General features: G+C 35.2%; 1 protein-coding gene across 1 annotated transcript in view; it reads right to left on the bottom strand.

Moving 5' to 3' along the window:
- The window catches only part of SLC2A13 (solute carrier family 2 (facilitated glucose transporter), member 13), a gene marked incomplete at its 5' end in the record, with an annotated part of 319,608 nt that overhangs the window by 240,336 nt on the left and 58,573 nt on the right, over positions 1 to 20,699 (bottom strand). Inside the window, one exon of the mRNA XM_008567144.1 lies at positions 8,591 to 8,799. Within this exon, the coding sequence (XP_008565366.1) occupies positions 8,591 to 8,799 (209 nt within the window). The remainder of the gene's footprint in view (positions 1 to 8,590; positions 8,800 to 20,699) is intronic.

Below are 20,699 nucleotides of genomic sequence, written 5' to 3'. Positions count from 1 at the left end.
AGCAAGAAGAGCTGAAGACACTGTTACCCAGGCAGACAGGAGGAAGCCCAGAGATGTAACCCAAGCCGATGACAGCAAGAATGAACAGGAAACACACAGGAAATACCCTCTCAAGGTGGAAACAACTGAACTAAATTATTTGTCCACTGATTTTGAAGATCAGTGATTGTCTTCTTTCTATTTTTTACAGTTGTTTGTATTCTTTCCTTTTAGAAAAGGAGTACATTCTTAAGGAAATTTGATGGGTTCTAAGCTCCTTAAGAGCAAGGACCACACCTTCTATCTTTTTTCCAAACCGCATAGCACAGATGTGGCGTGGGATGCAGGGCTAGCTGCGTGGAAGGGGAAGGGACTTGGGAGCTGGCCAGTGGGGTCAGATCCTGCCTCTTCCACCTCCTAGATGTCTTCCCTAACAGCCCTCCATTTTCTGCATACAAGATGGATCACAATGAGAGAACAAGCGAGCAAGAGAGAGGATGTGCGTTTGTGTGTGTGTAACATTTACAGAAATAAGCATTCAGTAAATAGTAATTGTTACTAGTATTTTCACGCTAGTATTATTCATATATGAATCATGAATGTTCAGACAGTACTACAAAAAGTCTCTGCTTTCATACAAATTTGGTCCACCCTCTCTTTAGGGAAGAACAGTTATTGAGTTAGGTTCTCTAACAAAATTATTTTGAAGGTTTATTTTATTCTAAGAGATGTGCAGTGGGAGTCATTTTCAAGGAAGTACCTTGAAAAATTCAGGGAGGAAAAACTTATACTGAAGATGTGAGACATCTATACAGCAACTGATTATAGTTCTAGCTTCTATAAACCTAATAATTTTCTTCTCACTCTATCCTGCCAAGTATACACCTCCTTATCGAAGACTACAACATTTCAGTGAACCAGGTGCTAATAAGTAAGTTAACTGAAATATGCATCTATGCTAAGGTATTCAGTTAAGTTATTGATTCAAAATATTGCTCAGTTGGTAGACTGAGGGTTTACAGGGTCTCAGGCAGAGTGGTTAACAGAAGGAGAAAAATTAATAACATTTGACCACTCTATCTTCCAACTACAAACCCAATTTAAAATATGAGGGAAAAAACTGAGAGTGATTACTTTGATTTTTGAGAAACATTCGTGAAGATTTCTTCTGACATTTGTGAATAGCTAAGTTTCTTCAGCTAGTACATGACACAGCCATTAATATTCTGATTGCAGAGCCCATCAATGAAACTGTCCTGCTACCACTAAAATGTCCCAACACTAAAGAGTGGTCCATATGCTTTCTTCCCCTTTGAGGTGGAAAAAATTGGGTTTTCTTCAGGATCTTCCTCTAACCTTCTCCAAAGACTAGGTAACCTTTAAAGGGCACAGCAATTTGTCTTGTCTTGAGGGGAAAAAAAAAATCTCCAGGCCATGGTTTTATTTACAAAGCAGACTATCACCTGTACTGAATGATGGATTTAATGTTAAGTTGCAAATGAACTACCCTGAAGCAGCAACTCAGAAATTATATATTCTTTTAAAATATATTATATATTCTTTTAAAATGCCTTGTGGGATTTTTCGCTCATTTAATAATATTACAGAGCATTATAAAACAGAATGAGTTGGGGAAAAAGAAATCTTTGACACAGTCAAAATTCTTTCAGCATGGATTTTTTTTATGAGACACAGATTTAAGTACATCTTAACAAAAAACCAGAAATATAGAACTTGAAGTATTACCTATCGACTTACTAAGACAACCTGGATTTTCAATATAAATTAAGGAAAATGGCTCGAAAGCCTACAAGTAATCTGAAAAATGTTTCCTTCTCTCATGAGTATGCTGAGCGGAAAATCTCTGCTGTTCTTTATCCTCATGTAAAAAGAGAGTCAGTGACATTTTAACGTAAAATCCAAGGACTATTCCAATTCTGTTTAAGATTGTACAAGTACTCTGGGGTTAGAAAAATCAATGGCAACCTTTATTAAAAACCATATCGAATGAAATAGAGTTTCTTTTAAAAACCTCAGCATGCCTAAGAAAATAAGTTTTACTAAAAACTGAATAGATTTGTATATTGTTTTAATAGTCCTTCGGCTTACTGCTTAACACAAGGATAGAAAATTAAAACAGTTTTTTACTTGAACTTCTGCTTTAATCTACTGTCTACCATGTTAGATATGTATAATAGACTAACACTTTGCCAATTTTTGCAATCTTGCAACAACTTCTATAACATTAGATATAGATGTTTTCTTTGCCAACATTCAGAAAATTGTGGGTCATCTCACCAAGAAACAATTTATCAATATCTACTTCAAGTTCATCCAGTAAACGACATATGTTTGCTTTAAGTCAGACAACAGTATACCACTATGAAAAAAATACAAGCACACTACCAAAAGTATTGGGGGAAATATTTTGAAAATATCACAGTGCAGCAGATGTCAATTGCAATGAGCTTGCACCTGCAATGTCATTATGCTGGAACTGGATTTCTAAAGACACATGCTGAAGGATTTCTATCAAAATACGATAAATATTTACCTTCTCTGACCTCTCTACAGAACATGATTTGCTGAAATGTCTACAGGCAATATTAATTCGCAGAAAAAGAAAATGACTTATGAGGAGATAAGACTTGATCGCCTAATTGCAAAATTACTGGAGGGGGAAAAAAAAAAGAGAGATGCAGTTATCCTTTCCTGTATACGACAGATACGATCCCCAAAGAGCAGGAGGTAAATCAAATCATGTTCTAAAATGAACTCACAGGAGGATCCTGAATAAATTCTCCTCCCTACAACACTCTTCCTTTTCAGGCTAGAGATTAAAACTCCCATCAAAGGCAAGGCACAGAGCCAACAATCTCCCATATTACTGAGTTTGTCAGATGATAAAATTAACTAATGCAAATCTTCCTGGCTTGCGTGTTTTTGCATAGATTATACAGCACATAGGTAACCTGAATGCCCTATGACAGTGACTAGCACCCAATAGGCCTGGACCTAATCTCAATCTGAAACATCATATGGAGCCTCTGGGTTGCTACTTCCTATATCTGCCTAAATATTAAGATTTTTAGTGACCAAAGGCAGGGCCAGCTTTCTAGCTGGTATTCTTCTACTCAATTAATCTATTTTTGGAAGTATCTATGATCTAGGTAATAATAGCTGTAAAAAAACTTTTTAATATATAATTTTTTTTAAATGTGGGATACACAAAAAAGCTATTTTCCTTTAAGGGGAAAAAAGCCCATACACATTTTTAGGTTCCCTGGTTTGAACATGTCCTATAAGTAAGCAGATCTGTAAAAGGCTTGCCTCGCTGCCCCAGGTCTGCAGTCAGCATCTCCCCAGCCTTCCTCCCTTCACTCAGTCTGTTGCTGCACTGAAGCTGTCCTGACAACCTCATCCTCCCTAACCCCACAGCTGCTGCATTCTCTGGCTTTGTACAGTGGTTCTAACACCACCATTTATATGGTTCTCTAGAGAGAGAAAGCTTTCTTTGTTCATATTTTCCCTCCAACGATCCTGTCATAATTCCACAGTCCAGAGTAGAGAAGAGTAAGACAGAGATGGGGCCTTCTTTGAGACCTTCCCTAAGCCCTGCCTGTCGGGCTCCTAGAGCAGGGCAGAGGGGTTTCCTCTGCTAACATACGGCCACAGCAACCTTTCCTTTCCTCTCACCTCATCCCAGGATTCACTGTTGTTCTCTGGTGCAGGATAAAAAAATGAAGTTAACTAAGTGCTATCAAACAAGGTGGTATACAGCATGTGAATACGCAACTCTCATTTCTAGATCCTTCTCTAAGATTACATTTGGAAGAATCCTGTCTCTTTGTTGGTTGATTTTACTTTCCTTGTTGTGGGAGACAATTAACTGTTTTGAACTAAAGCTCCTGACAAAGACTCCTTAGCTTCTATATGCCCAATAAATTATGATGACCACGCATCTCTAGTGCTATGGGCAGACCCTACTTCTAGTACCTTGCTAATGGATTTGCCCAAGAGAAAATTCCAAACTCTTTATGTTTGTCAAACTGAAGGACGTATATTCCATGGGAGGTACACAAAAGAGTGATGGAGTACATACAGCCAGCAAATAAACACTGTAGATACTTAGAAAAAGGCAACTTTAGAGTCAAGTAAAACAGTTATATTATGAAATAATGCAATTTCAGTTAATGTCTACGATAATGCAGAAAAATTCAAATAAATATTAAGCTTTCTTTAGCTGCCTCCTGCTATATACCCAGGCCCCAAAGGGCCTGCCTGTTCACTCACTTTTGAAGCTAAGCATTAGAGTTTGCCAGTCATTGCCTTAAGAAATTACCTAGGTCTCTCTCAGGTTTCTATCTCTATTGTATGAGTCATGACTCTATTACACATCTATGCAACATGAAATAAACTAGAAAAACAAAACATAAGAGATATATGACAAAATGATAGGAATATTGATATTACTTCATATTCAAGTTTGCTTTCAATCCTGAAAGTAGTAATTGTGTCCTTAGTAATTTAAAGCTTAGGCCTAGCAGCCTGGGATAAATAAAGATATATAAGTTCCTACAGCAATTCCTTAAAATCTGGTACATGTACACTTTACAGCTATTATCAAAACTAACAAAGAAAACTAATCTGGTCCGCTTAATGATACATATAATTTTGCACTTGCTGTTTCCTCTGCCTGGAACACTTCTCTCCAGTTCTTCCTATCGCTGATTCCTTCTCACCCTTCACATTCACCTCTTCAGAGAGGCTTTTCCTAACCATCCCATCTGTACTTGATCTTAGCCAAAAGGCTGAGAAGTGATTAACTAACCATCTCATCCAATGTAGTCCCTATTCAGTCCCTCTATAAGTATTTTATTATCCTGTTTATTTCTTTCAAAGCAATAACCATAATTTTTAGTTATCTGGTAATTATTTACTCTTTTATTTATCACTTGTGTACCTCCTCCCAACAAAATGGACGAGTATGTTGTTTGTCTTATTTATTACCATATCCCCACCTCTAGTGAACGTCACTCAATAAATACATTTGAATGAAAGTCTGTTGCACTGCACTTAAAAGTACGGAGCAGGCATTTCTCACAGACTTTTAAAACTCTAAAAAAACCTCTAAAAAAAATTTAGACCTTGGGACTATTAAAACCTGGCTTTCTTTTCTTATAAACCTGAAGAGAAACTGAGGCTCAGAGACTCTCCCCAGATCCTTTCAGGATTATAAATTTGAAGTGGAGCCAGGAATAGTCTTCCATCGTCCCGTCTCCCACTCCAGGGAGCTTTCCAAACCAAGCTGTTGTTTCTTCTAGTCTCACTTTATTATTCCTACAGGATGCATAAACAGTGTTAAACATGTGTGAAAGCCAAATGTTTGCTTCTTTTTCCATAAACGGCCTTACAGTTGTTGCTTTGCCAGTTACAGTACAGAAACCGCACAAGACACTGTATGCCACGTGCTAAAGAGATGGAATCCCATTACAATCCAATCCTGCTCCACGGTGTGGCCTCACCTCTGCTGTTGACAAGGCCAGAGCAACTGCCATATTCACAACACAAAGTGTGGTTTTAAACCAGGAGAAGTAAACGCTATATGCACTGAAGTCTCACAAATCCATAAGCTAATGTAGCTAATACTTGCACACACTTCAGCAGCTATGCATTTTTTCCTCAAAGAGGTCAAGTTTAAATTCAAGTGACCAAGAGAAAAACATTCTATGAAAAGAGAAGGATTGCATAAGCAAATACATGGTGGCTTAGTTTCCTGTTGACTGTCATAGCTTGCTCACAGTCAAGAGGTAACTAAGCCACCATGTCTGAAAAAACATTCCTCCTTACAAGAAATAAGGTATCTTGAACAACTATTTAAATTTCTTTCTAACCTTCTGGACGATCTGAATATGTTGCGGTGGCTAGGTTCTCCCCTCCACGCAGCTGCGCTCTACTGCCCCACAGTTCCTAGGCCTGAGGCCATGGCTCCAAATTCACCTCCCCAGGATCCATGGACAGACGAACATGCCATTCTCTTACCCTCCAACACAATGGCCTCATCTTTCCTGAGCCAAGACATTTTTATTACTTTAAAGTTAACTGTTTCTTCTTGTGTATTTGTCCATCTAGCCTATCATTCTTGAATGCAGAGACAGAGGGCCAAGACCATGTCAGTTTGTTAATACAAGTCCCTCCACTGGTCTCTGTTTTACAACTAAACTAACAGAGTCATGTTCCTGGACATTCAATGCTGATATAAAATTCATATTTCTGCAGATTATGTTTTCACTGTGGTCAAGTTTCTTAATCATAAAAATGAAGCCCAAAGTCACTGATGCCATGTAACACTGGAAAATCGGTCTGCATGCATTCATGCCATGAAGCTCTTAACTCTGTACTTTTAAAAAAGAACAAGAGATTAATTTTTAAGCAAGATGACAGTATTTCAAATAATACAAACCCCAAGAGAAATAAATTATTAATGCCATTAGCTCCGCAATTTAGAATATTTACCCAATCGTGAGAAAAATGTTATTAGGATTTAGTGGATAACATTATATTTTTTAAAAGCTGTACCAAATGTATATATAAAGCAATACTGAGAAATAGGGAAATATTGTATTTATACCCAAGAAATGGTGCATTATTTAGCTCCCAAAGACCTCTAATAAAAACTAAAGGAGACGTAGATGACTGCAGTCCTATGTGCCTCAAATTTCTAAAAGGTCCCTTTAATTATAGTCATAAATAGTCAAAAAACTCAAATAGTGTGCATCGTCAACAATTGCATGGCAGACAGACATTTCTAGTGACATTTTTAAAAAATTCAGACATTTTTAAGCAGTCAAAATGAAGCTATGTGCTTACTGCTTTGTAGTAAAATCAGAGATACACTTACCCTTTACATGAATAAAAAATAAATTCTAGATAGTATTTAACTATTCTAAGACTCTGAAAAGTTTTTCCACTCTTACATTAGCACATGGGTTTCAAGTGCACTGATTACTACAAAAACAAACTCCTATTCCATTCAAGCTACTGTCGAGAGGAATTTAGACAGCAGCGTAAAAAGTTATTTGTGATTTAAATGGACATTTTAAAATAGTACTTTTTAAAAATAACACAATATTAACTCACTAAAAGTAAATTATTTTGCTAAAGCAAAATTCTCTTTAATCTTTGCACTGATGTGTTACTCTGGAAATGCTAACATTGCCAGACATACGCAGATGCTCGAAGTGTTTAAAAATGACTTTCACATAGAACGGGCTCACAATTAGTTGGGGCTTTGGTCTCAGCAAGAAAGTAACAGCATCACACTATTGTGCTGCATACATATAAAGTCAAGTCCAGCCATATGTGGTTAAAACAGTGACCAGCTTCTGCATAGTGTTCATTCTATTATTTCAGGAAGGCAACAATGTTCCACAGAAATGGTAGGAGATGTGCGGACAGACTCTCAAACATTTGTGTATGACATACATCAATAAAGGGTTGTATGTGTTTAGCATTTTTTCAAATATGAAAAATAACTTGCCTAATATAAATTAGTGTCTCCATTTAAGCTACCAATTAATACAGAGGACAAAAAAAGGTCATGAGGAAACAAGACCAATTTGGGAAATGTGAACTGACCTGGCTGTTGTTGAAACAAAGTATTTTGAAATGTCTGCTTTTTTCTCATCATTTACACCCTGCAAATTGCTTACCCTAGTCAGACTGTGAAGATTATATATCCTGCCTGGGAATTATTTGTAAATCTCTACATGATTTCTTCTCCAAAAATAAATTCATCAACAAAAATTAACTACAAATTTTCTTCCTTGGTTTTCTGACATGGTGAAACTTGGGATTAGACACCTAATTAAACATTTTAATGAAAACAGGGAAACAAAATTATTCCCAAACTAGTATATGAAGGTGTTGATATTCTTTATAAAAATTAGCATAGAAATTAATGTAACACATGTAAATAAGGAATTTAATTTTTTACTAAGGTTATTTTTTGGACAACAGTTCACACTATGACTTTTTAATTTAATATGGAAGATCAGGGCCGGCCCTGTGGCGCACTCGGGAGAGTGCGGCGCTGGGAGTGCAGTGTCGCTCCCACCGCAGGTTCAGATCCTATATAGGAATGGCCGGTGCACTCACTGGCTGAGCGCGGTGCGGGCGACACCAAGCCAAGGGTTGCGATCCCCTTACCGGTCACGAAAAAAGACACACACACAAAAAATATATGGAAGATCAATAATGCATATATATATTTTATGCCTGAGATATTTATATATAAATACACACTTAAAAAATAAACACACATACAAAATGTTGACAACTAAGTCAAGTATATCTAATTTAGAAAGAATAAAAGAAATTATACAAATATAAGAATAGTAATTATGTGAGGATACTAGAATTATGGGGGTATTTTCCTTCAATTTTTATAGCCTTATTATATTACTTTTGAAATTAGAATATATTTATTTTAGTTTGCTTATATGCATAAAATCATGACATCACTTAGAGATATTAAATAATACTAAAATATAATTTCTAAATAAAACAATTATATCGTTTTAAAATTCAAAGAAGTATAAAATCCACATACCTGAGCCAACCTCTTTTTCCTCTTCTTCAATGTTGTTTTTGATGCTATCATATTCCTCATCGATGGTCTGGTTACCACGCATCTGAGATAAAATTCTACGGGCCTTCTGAGTCTGTCCTTTCTGAATAAGCCATCTTGGACTTTCAGGCAAAAAGAGAAAGCCAAAAAACTGTATAACTGCTGGAATTGCTGCGAGTCCCAACATGTACCTGCAATAAGAATCCACATTTTTTGTAAAATCTGGTCTGACTAGAACTGAGTATATGCTCACCACATATTTTTGTGTCTGTGCTGATCAAAATACCTCTTGGTAAACTTGTCAGAATTATTTTTTTATTATGTGTGTGTGTGTTTGCCACCAGAAAAAAGTATATTTTTATGCTATACTGAAAATTGAAAAATGAGAAAAATCTAATACTCCTTTATCTCTCACACAAATTATAATGAAAAAGATTGATAATTATGTATATACATTCTGAAAGTCACAATAATTATGTATATATATTCTGAACCAAATACATCATGCAAAACACATCACCATCCCTATCTAATATTCATATACATAATCTAATTCTGTACTTTACAATATAAAATGGGACTAAGATCAAACTCTCTGGCATCTGCTTAAAAGACACACTTTTCATTAATATAAGTGCCCAAATTTGTTTCCTTAGAGTTATTTCTGCTCTGGGAATGATTAGTTATGATTTTTTATAATTTTCTGATTTCATTTTGCCATCAAGCATCAAGATCATCATAATTAACGGAGCAGTAGAGGCCCAAAGCAAAATAAGATGGAATCAGAAGCAAGTAACCCTAATTTAAATGACTAGAAATTTAAAATGCTGCTCATGTTATCTGTCATCTTCTTTAAATGTCTATTCATAATGGCTGTCAAAACTCTATACAGCAAAAAAGCATAACATTTTAAATCCATCAGAGAAATGAAAATAGTAATATGAGAATATCAATATCAAAAATCTCTCCAAATCATTGTGATCACTGGGCTAATCTCTTAACATCTCTAGGCCTCAATATTTTTTAAATGAAGGGGTTAAATCAGACAAACTTCAAGCTCTCTTTCAAATGGAAACTTCAAAGAATCTAGGATACCTGTGTGTTTTCTGTTGATCCAAGTTCCCTGGGTATGTTCCAGGTAGATTCATGATGACAGTGCTCAAAAGGCCAACTCCACTTACATAACAGGCCGTCCTCACTGATATTTATGCCAATGAAAAGTCACCCGACTCTGTATTCTTCAAAGCTATTCTACCTTTTAAGCTATGCTAAACCCAAATTATAGCAGCTTTATAGACTCCAGAGATATATCTCACAAAATATCTAAAATTTTCCAGGCAGTTTCATTTTAGTTCCAAAAACGGTACAAGAAAAAATATAATTGTCATATGGGTGTTAAGAAGCTCTCCTCCTACAACTACATACCAAAACTACACATGGAAACAGAAAAATTAACTAAGACTTAGAAAGTAATCAAAGAGTTTATGAATGACTGACTAAATGAATCACTTAAGCCTACAGTATTAAAAGAAATCTTATTAGAAGTGTTTTATACTTTAATCCATGGGTTGTGATAATTACACCAATGCTTAATCACTCCTTCCTCTGATCACCCACAGAACACAGCTTTTAAACCTCAAATTAACTATACCTTTTTTAAACATCAATTTATGTCACTGTATTTTATAACATAATAAATTATTTACCTGTCCTACTCAATTGCATATATTTATTTAACTTTGTGTTTAGCATAGCACCTAGTAAAGTATCTTACACACAGTAGGTATTTATAAAATTATATGAAAGTTGATATAGCTACACTTTCTGTATTAACTAAACAGAAAATAACTGTTCTTCAGTCTCATAGCAATATTTTATGTGGCAACTCTTCTGGATCATTTAGCTCTGCAAACTTACTTGCACAGTAATAATTCCTTCTAACCAAACCATTCGTTATTCTAGATATAACAAGACCTTCTCTTCTAGAAGAGTCTTCAGATGAGAGCTTGAGAGACCAGCTCATACAAATGAGTATTTCTGGCCTCTTCTTACGATTTTAACTTGTACAACAAATCTGTTATTTAAATATATGTTTTATTGCTGTAAGTGAATGAAATTTCCATTCAAGTTATGTTCTCTCAAAGAATTTAAAAGAAATGGTTATCCTATATTGCCAATTATTTAAAAGAAAAGCAATAAAGGTAGACACTAAATATACTGGATTAATAAGATGAAAGTGTTTCTGTTTCATTTCTCTACACCTTTCACCATCTTTCTTTAACCAAAGCAAGATTATGAATTAAGATTTAAGGGCTGCAGAAACAGAGCCAGCTGCCTGGGGTCCTGAGATAGGAGCCGACGGCCAGCCACCAGCCACCAGCCCCCCGCCCCTCCCCCTCCCACACACCCAACATCTTAGAATGTACTTATTAGGCATGTGAGTTTCTCTGGGGTATGTGACTTATCTGCTCGTGTCCTTCACCAAATTTCTGCTTAGATTTTTCTAATTCATTTTTAAGAGTTCTTTTTGCATTAAGGATGGAAATCTTTGAGCATTAAATTTGTTCCTTATCAACTGACTTAGCTGCAAAGAAAAATTCTTTAAAAAGCACTTGAAAAGAATATAGAAACTGAGTCATTTTCAGGCCCAAAGATACCCAAAGAAAAGAGAATACAGAAAGATAATAAGGGGCTAGCCAGTTAGCTCAGTTGAATAGAGTGAAGCCTTGTAACACCAAGGTCAAGGGTTCAGTTCCCAGTGCTGGCCAGTTGCCAAAAAAAAAAGAGAGAGAGAGAGAGAGAGAAAGAAAAGCACAAATATATATCAGCTTATTTCTTAGGTGAACTGTAGAAGACAGAATACTTTAGCCCTCCAGCCTTTTGAAACCTGTAAGTCCCAAGAGTCTATGTCTGAAATTTACAATTCAATGCCCTATACCAGTGGGGAAATGGCATTCACACTCTGCTGCCAGCGTTTAAGAATATTGAGGCATCTTTCCAGAGACTAATCAAGAAAAAAATATTTTTTGTACATTTATATTCTAACACTTCTCTTCTAAAACACGGGAACTTATTTTATTACATTTTAATTACCTTTCATGATAAAAATATTTTGATAGGAATAATTTTCATGGCTTTGTAGAAATCCAGTGCACAAGATCCAGGGTAACTGTGGTATATGATGGAGAGAACATAGGAACAGATCTGGGTCTCACTTCAGCTCTGACCATATTAACCACAATGGTTACTTAACATTTTAATGCACAAGTGAGTGTTTTTCTTAAGACTGCTGTGAGAATTAAGTGAAATCATTTAGTCAGTACCTAGCAGAGAAGATGCTCAGCAAACAATGTTTCACCTCCCTGAACTCTTACCCATGCAATCAATTCAATGTAACTTTATTCCAGCTGTATCACCCACCCAAATTTTCAGCAGGTAGAACTAACCAATTTTGTTCTTGAGGGAAAATCATTCCTCTGATGATGTGCAGGCTGGAGAACAGGAAGGATAAATAAGAGGTTGCTTTGCTGTGGTACTGATGAAAAATTCAGCATGAGACTAAAAGAGCGGGATCTCTATAAACTTAGCTAAGGCACTATCAGGGACCAACCATCCAAGGAAATCAAGAATCAGATGAACGACAAAGAATATTGTCACATATTTTGGCAAACCCCAAACAAGCCCCAAATACATGAGATCTCCTTATTATACGTTAAATAAAGGGTTCTAAACCCTGGCTTCACGTTAGAATCATTCAGGGGTATTTTAAAACACACCAGTGTCCAGTCCTCCCCCCACCCCCGGCCCAGGATTGTGATTAATTGGTCTGGGCCCAGTGAATTCTATTTTCTTAAAAACTCTCCAGGTGGTGCTAATGGGTGATTGGAGCTGAGAACCATCGATCTCAATGTTTTTTTCTTTTTAAAACACATTTTTTTTCCTTTTAGAAGACCTTAATTTTTTATTTAAATATATTGATTTTATTTATTTATGGGGTACAGTTATATTTCAATACATGTATACAATCTGTGATGATCAAATTAGGGTAATTAGCACATTCATCATTGCAAAATTTAGTAATTTCTTTGTGACATGAACATTTGATCTCCTCTCTTCTAGCCACTTGATAACATGCAGTAAATTATGGTTAATTATAGATGCCTAGCTCGACTGTATACCAATAGAACTTATTTTTCCTATTTAGATGTAATTTTGTGTCCATTAACCAACCTCTCATTCTCGCCTCTCTTCCCTTCCCTTTCCTGTCTCTAGTAACCACAGCTCCACTCTCTTTCTAAAAGTTCAAATTATTATTATTATTTTGTTTACTATTATTTTTTAACTTAGTGCCCATATGTGAGTGAGAACATGCAGTACTTCTCTTTCTGTGCCTGGCTTATTTAAAAACCCAGGGAGTGAAAATAAACAACAAGCACCCATGGTCCACACCTTGAGGCAAAAGCCATTTACATCCTGGAGGCAGGACAGCACACCAAGCTGACATAAAGAGAAAGGAGGTCGACACAAGCAAAATTGCCAAACTCTCATGAATGTTAAAAATCTTTAGTATACACTTTAGCATAACAATCACTCACTCAAAGATACCTTTTTAATTTTTCTAAATTTGAAGTTAACAAATGAGCTAATCTCTGGCACAACTAGCAGTACCAGAACCGACCAGAAAACTAAGGAACGGACCTATAATGGGGAGCAATGCTTTCAGATGATATGGTTAGGCCAGCTATCAACAAAGCAGAATGATGTCACCTATGGCACCTCAATTCAAGCCTTCTTTCCAGTTCCAAAAACCAAAGCTCTGTGAATCAAAGATCCTGCATTCCTGGGTACCAGACCTCCCCATGGCTCAGCTGAGCAGACCTGCCGCAGCTGCCGTCAGATGGCCAGGGGCCCCACACAAAACCAAACAGGTTCTTCATGGAGTTGAGCATTTGCTGTCATTCTTGTCTTAAAGGAATCATATGCTCTCGCCTATGTAACTAAAGATACGTATCCCTCTAACATCAGCCATTTAAAACACAGAATTCTGCAGTTCATGGTAATCGTCCCCTTCTCTGAACTGATACCATGGATTAGCATGTTACTTATTCTTTAGTAGGTCCAGAGGGGTGATGATGATGTTTCAAATACATGAAAATCTACTCGAAAATATTCAGGCTCAGCTTGGACATGTACTCAGCCAACAACAATAACAACAATAGTAATAGCTAGTATGGAGCAGCACTTACTATGTGCCAAGTGGTGTTCAAAAGACTTAAGATACATTAACTCATACATCTTCACAACAACTCCATGAAGTGCATACTGTTACTTATCCTCATTTTATGGACCAAAAAATGAGGCACAAAGACTAGTATGAGGTAGAACTACAATTAAAATCCAGGCTGTCTGGCTCATATAATAGATGTTTATTTTAAGTCAAGCTATAGTAAATGTTCAAAAATTACGTGATAATTAATTCTGCAGAACTCATTAAAAGGGGCATTAATTTACCTTAGCTGCATGTTTAAAGAATCCTGAGGTTTTCCTTGGAAGTACTAGTCACACACCTCTGTTAAATGCAGTAAAACACTGCAACAATAACAAAGCAAAGGAGCTAGTGGGAGCCATCACTCCCTGCTGTGCCCAGCACAGCACCTGAGACAGTACCATCCACTGAGCTGGGTAACTACATATTTGATTTAACCAATACAGACTTGCTAGTAGCAGGCGGAATATCCTACTTTTCCCTCAACACCAATCCTTATTAAATCACAACTCCATAAGAGCATTACTATGAAAATCATACAAGTTAAAATTATCTCAGTTTTTAGGGTAAACTTGTACTGCTTATTTTGAACACTATGCCAAACTGAAGTTTTATTTCATAGTTCTTTCACATACACACGTAAAGTATTCACACTGGAAAAAATATAGGCAACAAGAACGTAGGTGTTTTTAAAAATCATTGGGAGCAAAGTAATTTGACTTGTGAGATTTGATCCTTATAAAATATTTCATATGACAAGCATGATAGATCTATAAAGGTGCTTTCCTCTCTACTTTATTTTTCAATCTGTGCTTCCCAAAGGCCTCCCAAACCAAACCTCACCCTTTCCAAAGGGAATTATGCAGGAGTGATGAATTATACCCTGCATTCACATTCGGTTCATTTCTCTTCTCCCCTCTGCTCTTTTTCCTCCTTAAATTCCCTAACGATATGAAAAGGTTGACAGTGTCTTACACTGGAAGGTCTATATGATCTATGGATTTAACTGTAACTCAAGCTATAACAGAAAAACTATTATAACTATGGGAATTTTATTACAATGTTATATATTTTTAAAAATTGTATGCAATTGTTTTTGTAGATCTTCAGGAGCTGAATTCTACCAAGAGAAGACACTTTCCAGTTTGAGAGGCATGGTAAAGGATTTCAGACACCATAGTCATTCGGCCAATTATCCTCCTAATAGGCATGACAGCATTAAAGTACAGTTCAATAATCAATTCCTCACTGGTTTCCCAATCTCATGTTGTCAAAATTAGACGTTTCCAAACAAACTCTCCACCTTATATTTTTCTAATCACAGAATATCTTAATATTTTTTAAATACTAAGTTGGCTCAGTGACAATCTCTGAAACTTTGTCCTGAGAACAGTGAGGCTTTTCAGAAATGCTCTTTAATAGCCAGTATTATCTTACAATAAAATGAAAAAACAAAATCAAGTGACAAAACTGTATTTGTAATTCCAATTGCTTTATTTCCATCCTCTGTCTTTTAGCTTGCATTCTGTTTATATCCATTTGCTACTGATTAACAAATCATGTCCATGTTAATCCATTCTGAATATCTCAAATAAATTAGAAGAATATCATAAATATTAAGATACTATGGTTTATTCTTTAAAACTGTTTAAATTGGCATCCTCTCACTTAAATCTATTAAAAAACTCTAAGTCTTTTTTTCCTGAAACAGTTCACTCAAAATAAAATGGATTAGCAATTAGAATAAGTAGAATTTTTGAAAATGGTACCTAATGAAGATCTATTGTGTTTGCTTGGAAAGCTAAGGCTGAATTCCTTGTGATCTCTCTGAGCTGTTATTCACCTGTTTACCCAGCAAACATCTCCTGAATGTATGTTAAATGCCAAACACTAAACTAATCACTGAGCATCATGAATAAACTTAACCAGGCATGGCATAATACTGTGTAAATTTGAAAATATCCCCCTAAGTTTGAACTTTCCAATGATAAACACAATAGTGAAACATTTTCCTTTAAATAGGTATTACCTAAATCCCTTCAAACCACATCTAAGAACGCTGTTCTCTTAACCCTACATCTAGAGATAACAAACTACATTGTGCAATGTTCCTACAGATTTTGAGTTTTTTTCACACTTCTCTTATATTTAAGTAACAATCACAAGTGATACATTTATTAAAGATCTCTATCCCTGAATTTACAAAAGAAATGGTCATCAGTATATATCAATAACAAGATATTTAATGATAACATAGTCAGCAAACATAAATTATGCTTTATGTAATATTTCTACTTAATGCAAAAGTTTTAGATGCAAAAAGATAACACTGAAATTAGCTACCTGCTATAGTTACATTATAGCAACTTACTTGGTAACATATTTTTGAATTTTAGTTCATGCCTCACAAATCCATTTTAACAGATACGAAATTAAAATAAGAAAGCACTGCCAAGTTGAGATCCCAGGCTAAGTTAATTTTCCTCTGCCACCAATGACCATGTACAACATCAGCACTGATGACTGATACACCTGATAATCTGATGGCAGCTAGAGAGTAAAGAAAAGACCACAGCTGGAGTTTCATAAGAAAAAAAATCAATGTGTCACGGTTGGAATCTTTCAAGCAAAAGCAGGTGACACATGACCAGCAAACGAGCAACTTCTGTTACCTAGAGAAAGGTTCTGTGTACACTGTATTAAAAAAAAAATCATTTTCAAATGAATAAACAGAACAAAGTATCAACTCTATCTACACAGCTTAGGGGAAAACCCCTCAAAGTAATTTGATATCAGTCTACAAGGTAAGTGGCTTAGAATGTTGTGAGTATAGTAGAAGCAGCAAGATATGCTCTTACTGAGTAAAATGTGATATTGTTTAAATCAATGAACGTGGCATTTTGCACAGGTATTAGGTAGATAAGTTTTAAACTATATGACAAAATACATTAAGAACTACACAAAATTCACAGTACTGTTGCTAAAAATAATTCATATACATATATCCCTTTTTTTGTTTTCCAAACTCTGAGAATCTTCCATAATCTGGGTTTAGGGATTATGGAGATATGGTAATAATCAACAGACATCCCTTGCTTCAAGGAGCCCATACCCTGGTAATCATCAAACAAAATAGGAGTATTTAATTGCTATGATGGGGGGTTAGGCATAGTGTCGGAGTAAGGAAAGAAGAGTTATTTCAACAGAGGCTATTAAAAAAGGTTTCATGGCAGAAACAACATTTAAATTATTCATTGGCCAATGCAGAAAAGGAACATAATGGAGGGAACCAACATAAGCTTCAGATTAATTTTCAGGCAAAATTTACACACAACAAAGAGCAGAGATCCAAGGTATACCCATTCTATGAGTTTTGAGAAAATATATATACCCTTGTAACCATCATCCCAATCAAGAAAGAGAATATTTCCAGCATTCAAGAAAGTTCCCTTATACATTTTCCAGTCAATCCCCATTGCCATAGACAACCACTTTTTGAATTTCTGTCCCCATAGCTTATTTTGCACACTGATAAACTTCACATGGAATCATGGAGAATGTACTCTTGCATGTCTAGCTTCTTTCAATCAGCATAATGTTTCTAAAATTCATTCCTGTTGCTGTCCCTTCTATTTCACTAATTTACTATCTATCCTTACCAGACTATCTAGATTTATCTAGCTCTATAGTAAATCTTTAAATCAGACAATGAATCCTCTAACCTTGTTCTTTAAGATGGTTTGGCAATTCTAGGTCCTTCACTTTTCCATAAAAATCTGAGAATCAACTTGCCTATTTGAATGAATGTAAGTGGTAATAGTGGATAGCTTTGCCTTGCAACTGATTATAGACTTTCACCACTGAGTATAAAGTTGGCTGTGGATATTTTGTGTGTGTGTGTGAGCATGTGGATATCCTTATATTGAGTTGAGGAAATGCTCTTCTATTCCAGTTTGCTGAAAGGTTTTTTCAAAAATGTTTTTCTGAAGGCTGGCCGGTTAGCTCAGTTGATTAGAACACGATGTTAGTAAGACCAAAATAAAGGGTTCAGATCCCTGAACCAGGAAGCTGCCAAATAAATAAATAAATAAGCAAAGATTATTCTGTCAGATATTTTTATATTTGCATGGATTAATTTCCATATGCTAAAGCAACCTGACTTTCCCAGCAATACTGACGTTGTCATGATGTATTCATAATGTATTCTCCTTTTATATACTGCTAGGTTCTATTTTACTAGTATTTTGTTAAGGATACTTTGGTCTGTGTTCATGAAATTTGTCTAGAATTTTCTTTTTTTTTTGTTTTGTTTTGTTTTGTTTTTTGTGACTGGTAAGGGGAACACAACCTTTGGCTTGGTGTCGCCCGCACTGCGCTCAGCCAGTGAGTGCAATGGCCATCCCTATATAGGATCCAAAACCTCAGCGGGAGCGCCACTGCGCTCCCAGCTCCGCACTCTCCCGAGTGAGCCATGGGGTCGGCCCTAGAATTTTCTTTTCTTGTAACAACTTAGGCCATAATATTTGAGTTATGCTGGCTTCAAAAACCCAGTTGGGAAGTGTTCCTTCCACCTCTATTTTCTTTAAGCTTTTGCTTAAGGTTGGAGCTGTTCTTCCTTAAATGTTTTATAGAAGTAACTAGTAAAACTATCTAAGCCTGGATTTTGCTTTGCAGGAGGGTTATTAGTAATGATTCAGTTTATTTAATAAATATAGGGATATTCAGATTCCTATTTAATCTATCTTGTGCCCGTTCTTGGTTAAGCTGTGATTGTCAAGCAATATGTTATTCCATCTAAGGTGTTGAATTTATTGGAAGAAAGTTGTTCACGGTATTCCCTCATTATCCTTATAATGTCCATGGGAATAATATGTCCTGTTATTCCTGATATTGATAATTTATCATTTATCTTTTTTTCTTAATCAGTTTAATCAGTCTATTAATTTTATTAATTTTTTCAAAGAACCAACTTTGTTTTTTGTCTTTTTATTACAGTGACTTCTGCTCTTATCTTTATTATCTCATTCCTTGTTTTCTTTGGGTTTAATTTGCTCGTATTTTCTAGCTTCTTAACATGAAACTTAGTTCACTAATTTTAAACCTTTCCTCTCTAACATAATCAATTTCAAGGTAAATATTTTCATCTAAGCACTGCTGTAGTACCTTTATTTCACAAATTTTGGTATACTGTTTTTTTCTTTTAGTTCAACACTTATTTTCCAATTTTCCTTCTGATATCTCCTTAGACACATGGGTTATTTAGAAGATGCTATTGCAATTTCTAAATATTTGCAGTTTTTCTGGCTATCTTATCATTATTAATTTCCAATTTATTCTGCTGTGCTCAGGGGACATAGTGAATAAAATTTCATTTTTTAAATTTATTTTTAAAAGTTTATTAACATTTATTTTATGCACAGGATATGGTCAATTCTGGGGAATACCTGATGTGAACTTAAAAAAAAATGTGTATACTGCAGTTCTTGGGTGTAGTAGTCTACAAATGTCAATTTTGACTAGTCTCTTAGTGTTGTCCAGTTTTTCTATCATCTTATTTTTTATCTAGTTCTATCATTTTCTAAGAAAGGAGAGTTAAAAATTCTCCAAATATAACCCTGGATTTGTCTGTTTTTTCCTTAGTTCTGTGCATTTTTTTTTATTGTGATGAAATATAAATTATATTTATCAGTTTAATCATTTTAAGTTTATTAACCATCATTAAGTATATTCCACATTGTTGGGTAACCACCATCTGCTATTTTTTGCTTTACATATTTTGAAGTTCTCTTATTAGATAAGATACACACTTAATACTATTATTTCTGATGAATTTCTTTTATCACTATGAAATGTCCCTCTTTGTCTCTGATCATACCGCTTGTCTTGAAGTCTACTTTGTGTGATTATTAATATAGCTACACCAGCTTTCTTTTATCCTTACTTTTGCATAGTATATCTTTTCCCATCCTGTTAACTTTCAACCTATCTATAGCATTAAAGTATATCTCTCCTTTAGACAATGAATGTTTGTGTCATATTTTTGGTACACAAAGGTAATTTTTTACATTTAATGTAATTGTCAGTACAAATAGGTTTTGAGTGTACTGTTTTGCTATTTGCTTTTTATATGTCCCATCTATTATTTATCCCTGTGCTCTTACTTTTTTGCCTTTATTCAGGTTATCAAAATATTATAAGTATTCTGTTTTAATTCTCATAATGGCTTCTTAGCTGTCTCTTTTTCTGATATATTCTAGTGGTTGTTCTAGACACATGCATTTTTCACTTATCAGTCTACCTAGAGATATTACTGTATCACTTCACAAATGTATAACTCCATTTATTACCCCCAACTTTTTTGCTATTGTCATCGTAAAACTGAGAGGAAGGTACAGAGATCTCCCATATATTCCCTGACCCCACACATACAGAGCCTCCCCCATTAGCCACATTCCCCGCCAAAGCAGTACATTTGTTAGAATCAATGAGTCTACAGTAATTAGCACATCATTATCACCAACAGTCCAGAGTTTACATTAGGGTTTCTTTCTTGATGCTGTATAGTCTATGAGTTTAGACAAATGTATAATGACATGCACCTAATTATAGTATCATACAGAGTATTTTCACTACCCTAAAAATCCTCTGTGCTACAGCCTTTAACAGTTTTTTTTTTTTTTTTTTTTTTTTTTAGTCTGTCCATGGTGTATAATCTTCAAAGGAGTCAGCTTATACAAACTACTCTGTCATTACCAAATGATATTTACATTTTACCTGGAAAAATCAGATAACTGAAGGTGAGGGCAATTTTTATTGCCAGTGTTA

The sequence above is a fragment of the Galeopterus variegatus genome, unplaced genomic scaffold, assembly GCF_000696425.1.
Source record: "Galeopterus variegatus unplaced genomic scaffold, G_variegatus-3.0.2 Scaffold297, whole genome shotgun sequence".
Lineage (NCBI taxonomy): Eukaryota > Metazoa > Chordata > Mammalia > Dermoptera > Cynocephalidae > Galeopterus > Galeopterus variegatus.
The sequence above is the reverse complement of the archived record's forward strand: the minus strand, read 5'-3'. Positions and strand labels throughout refer to the sequence as shown.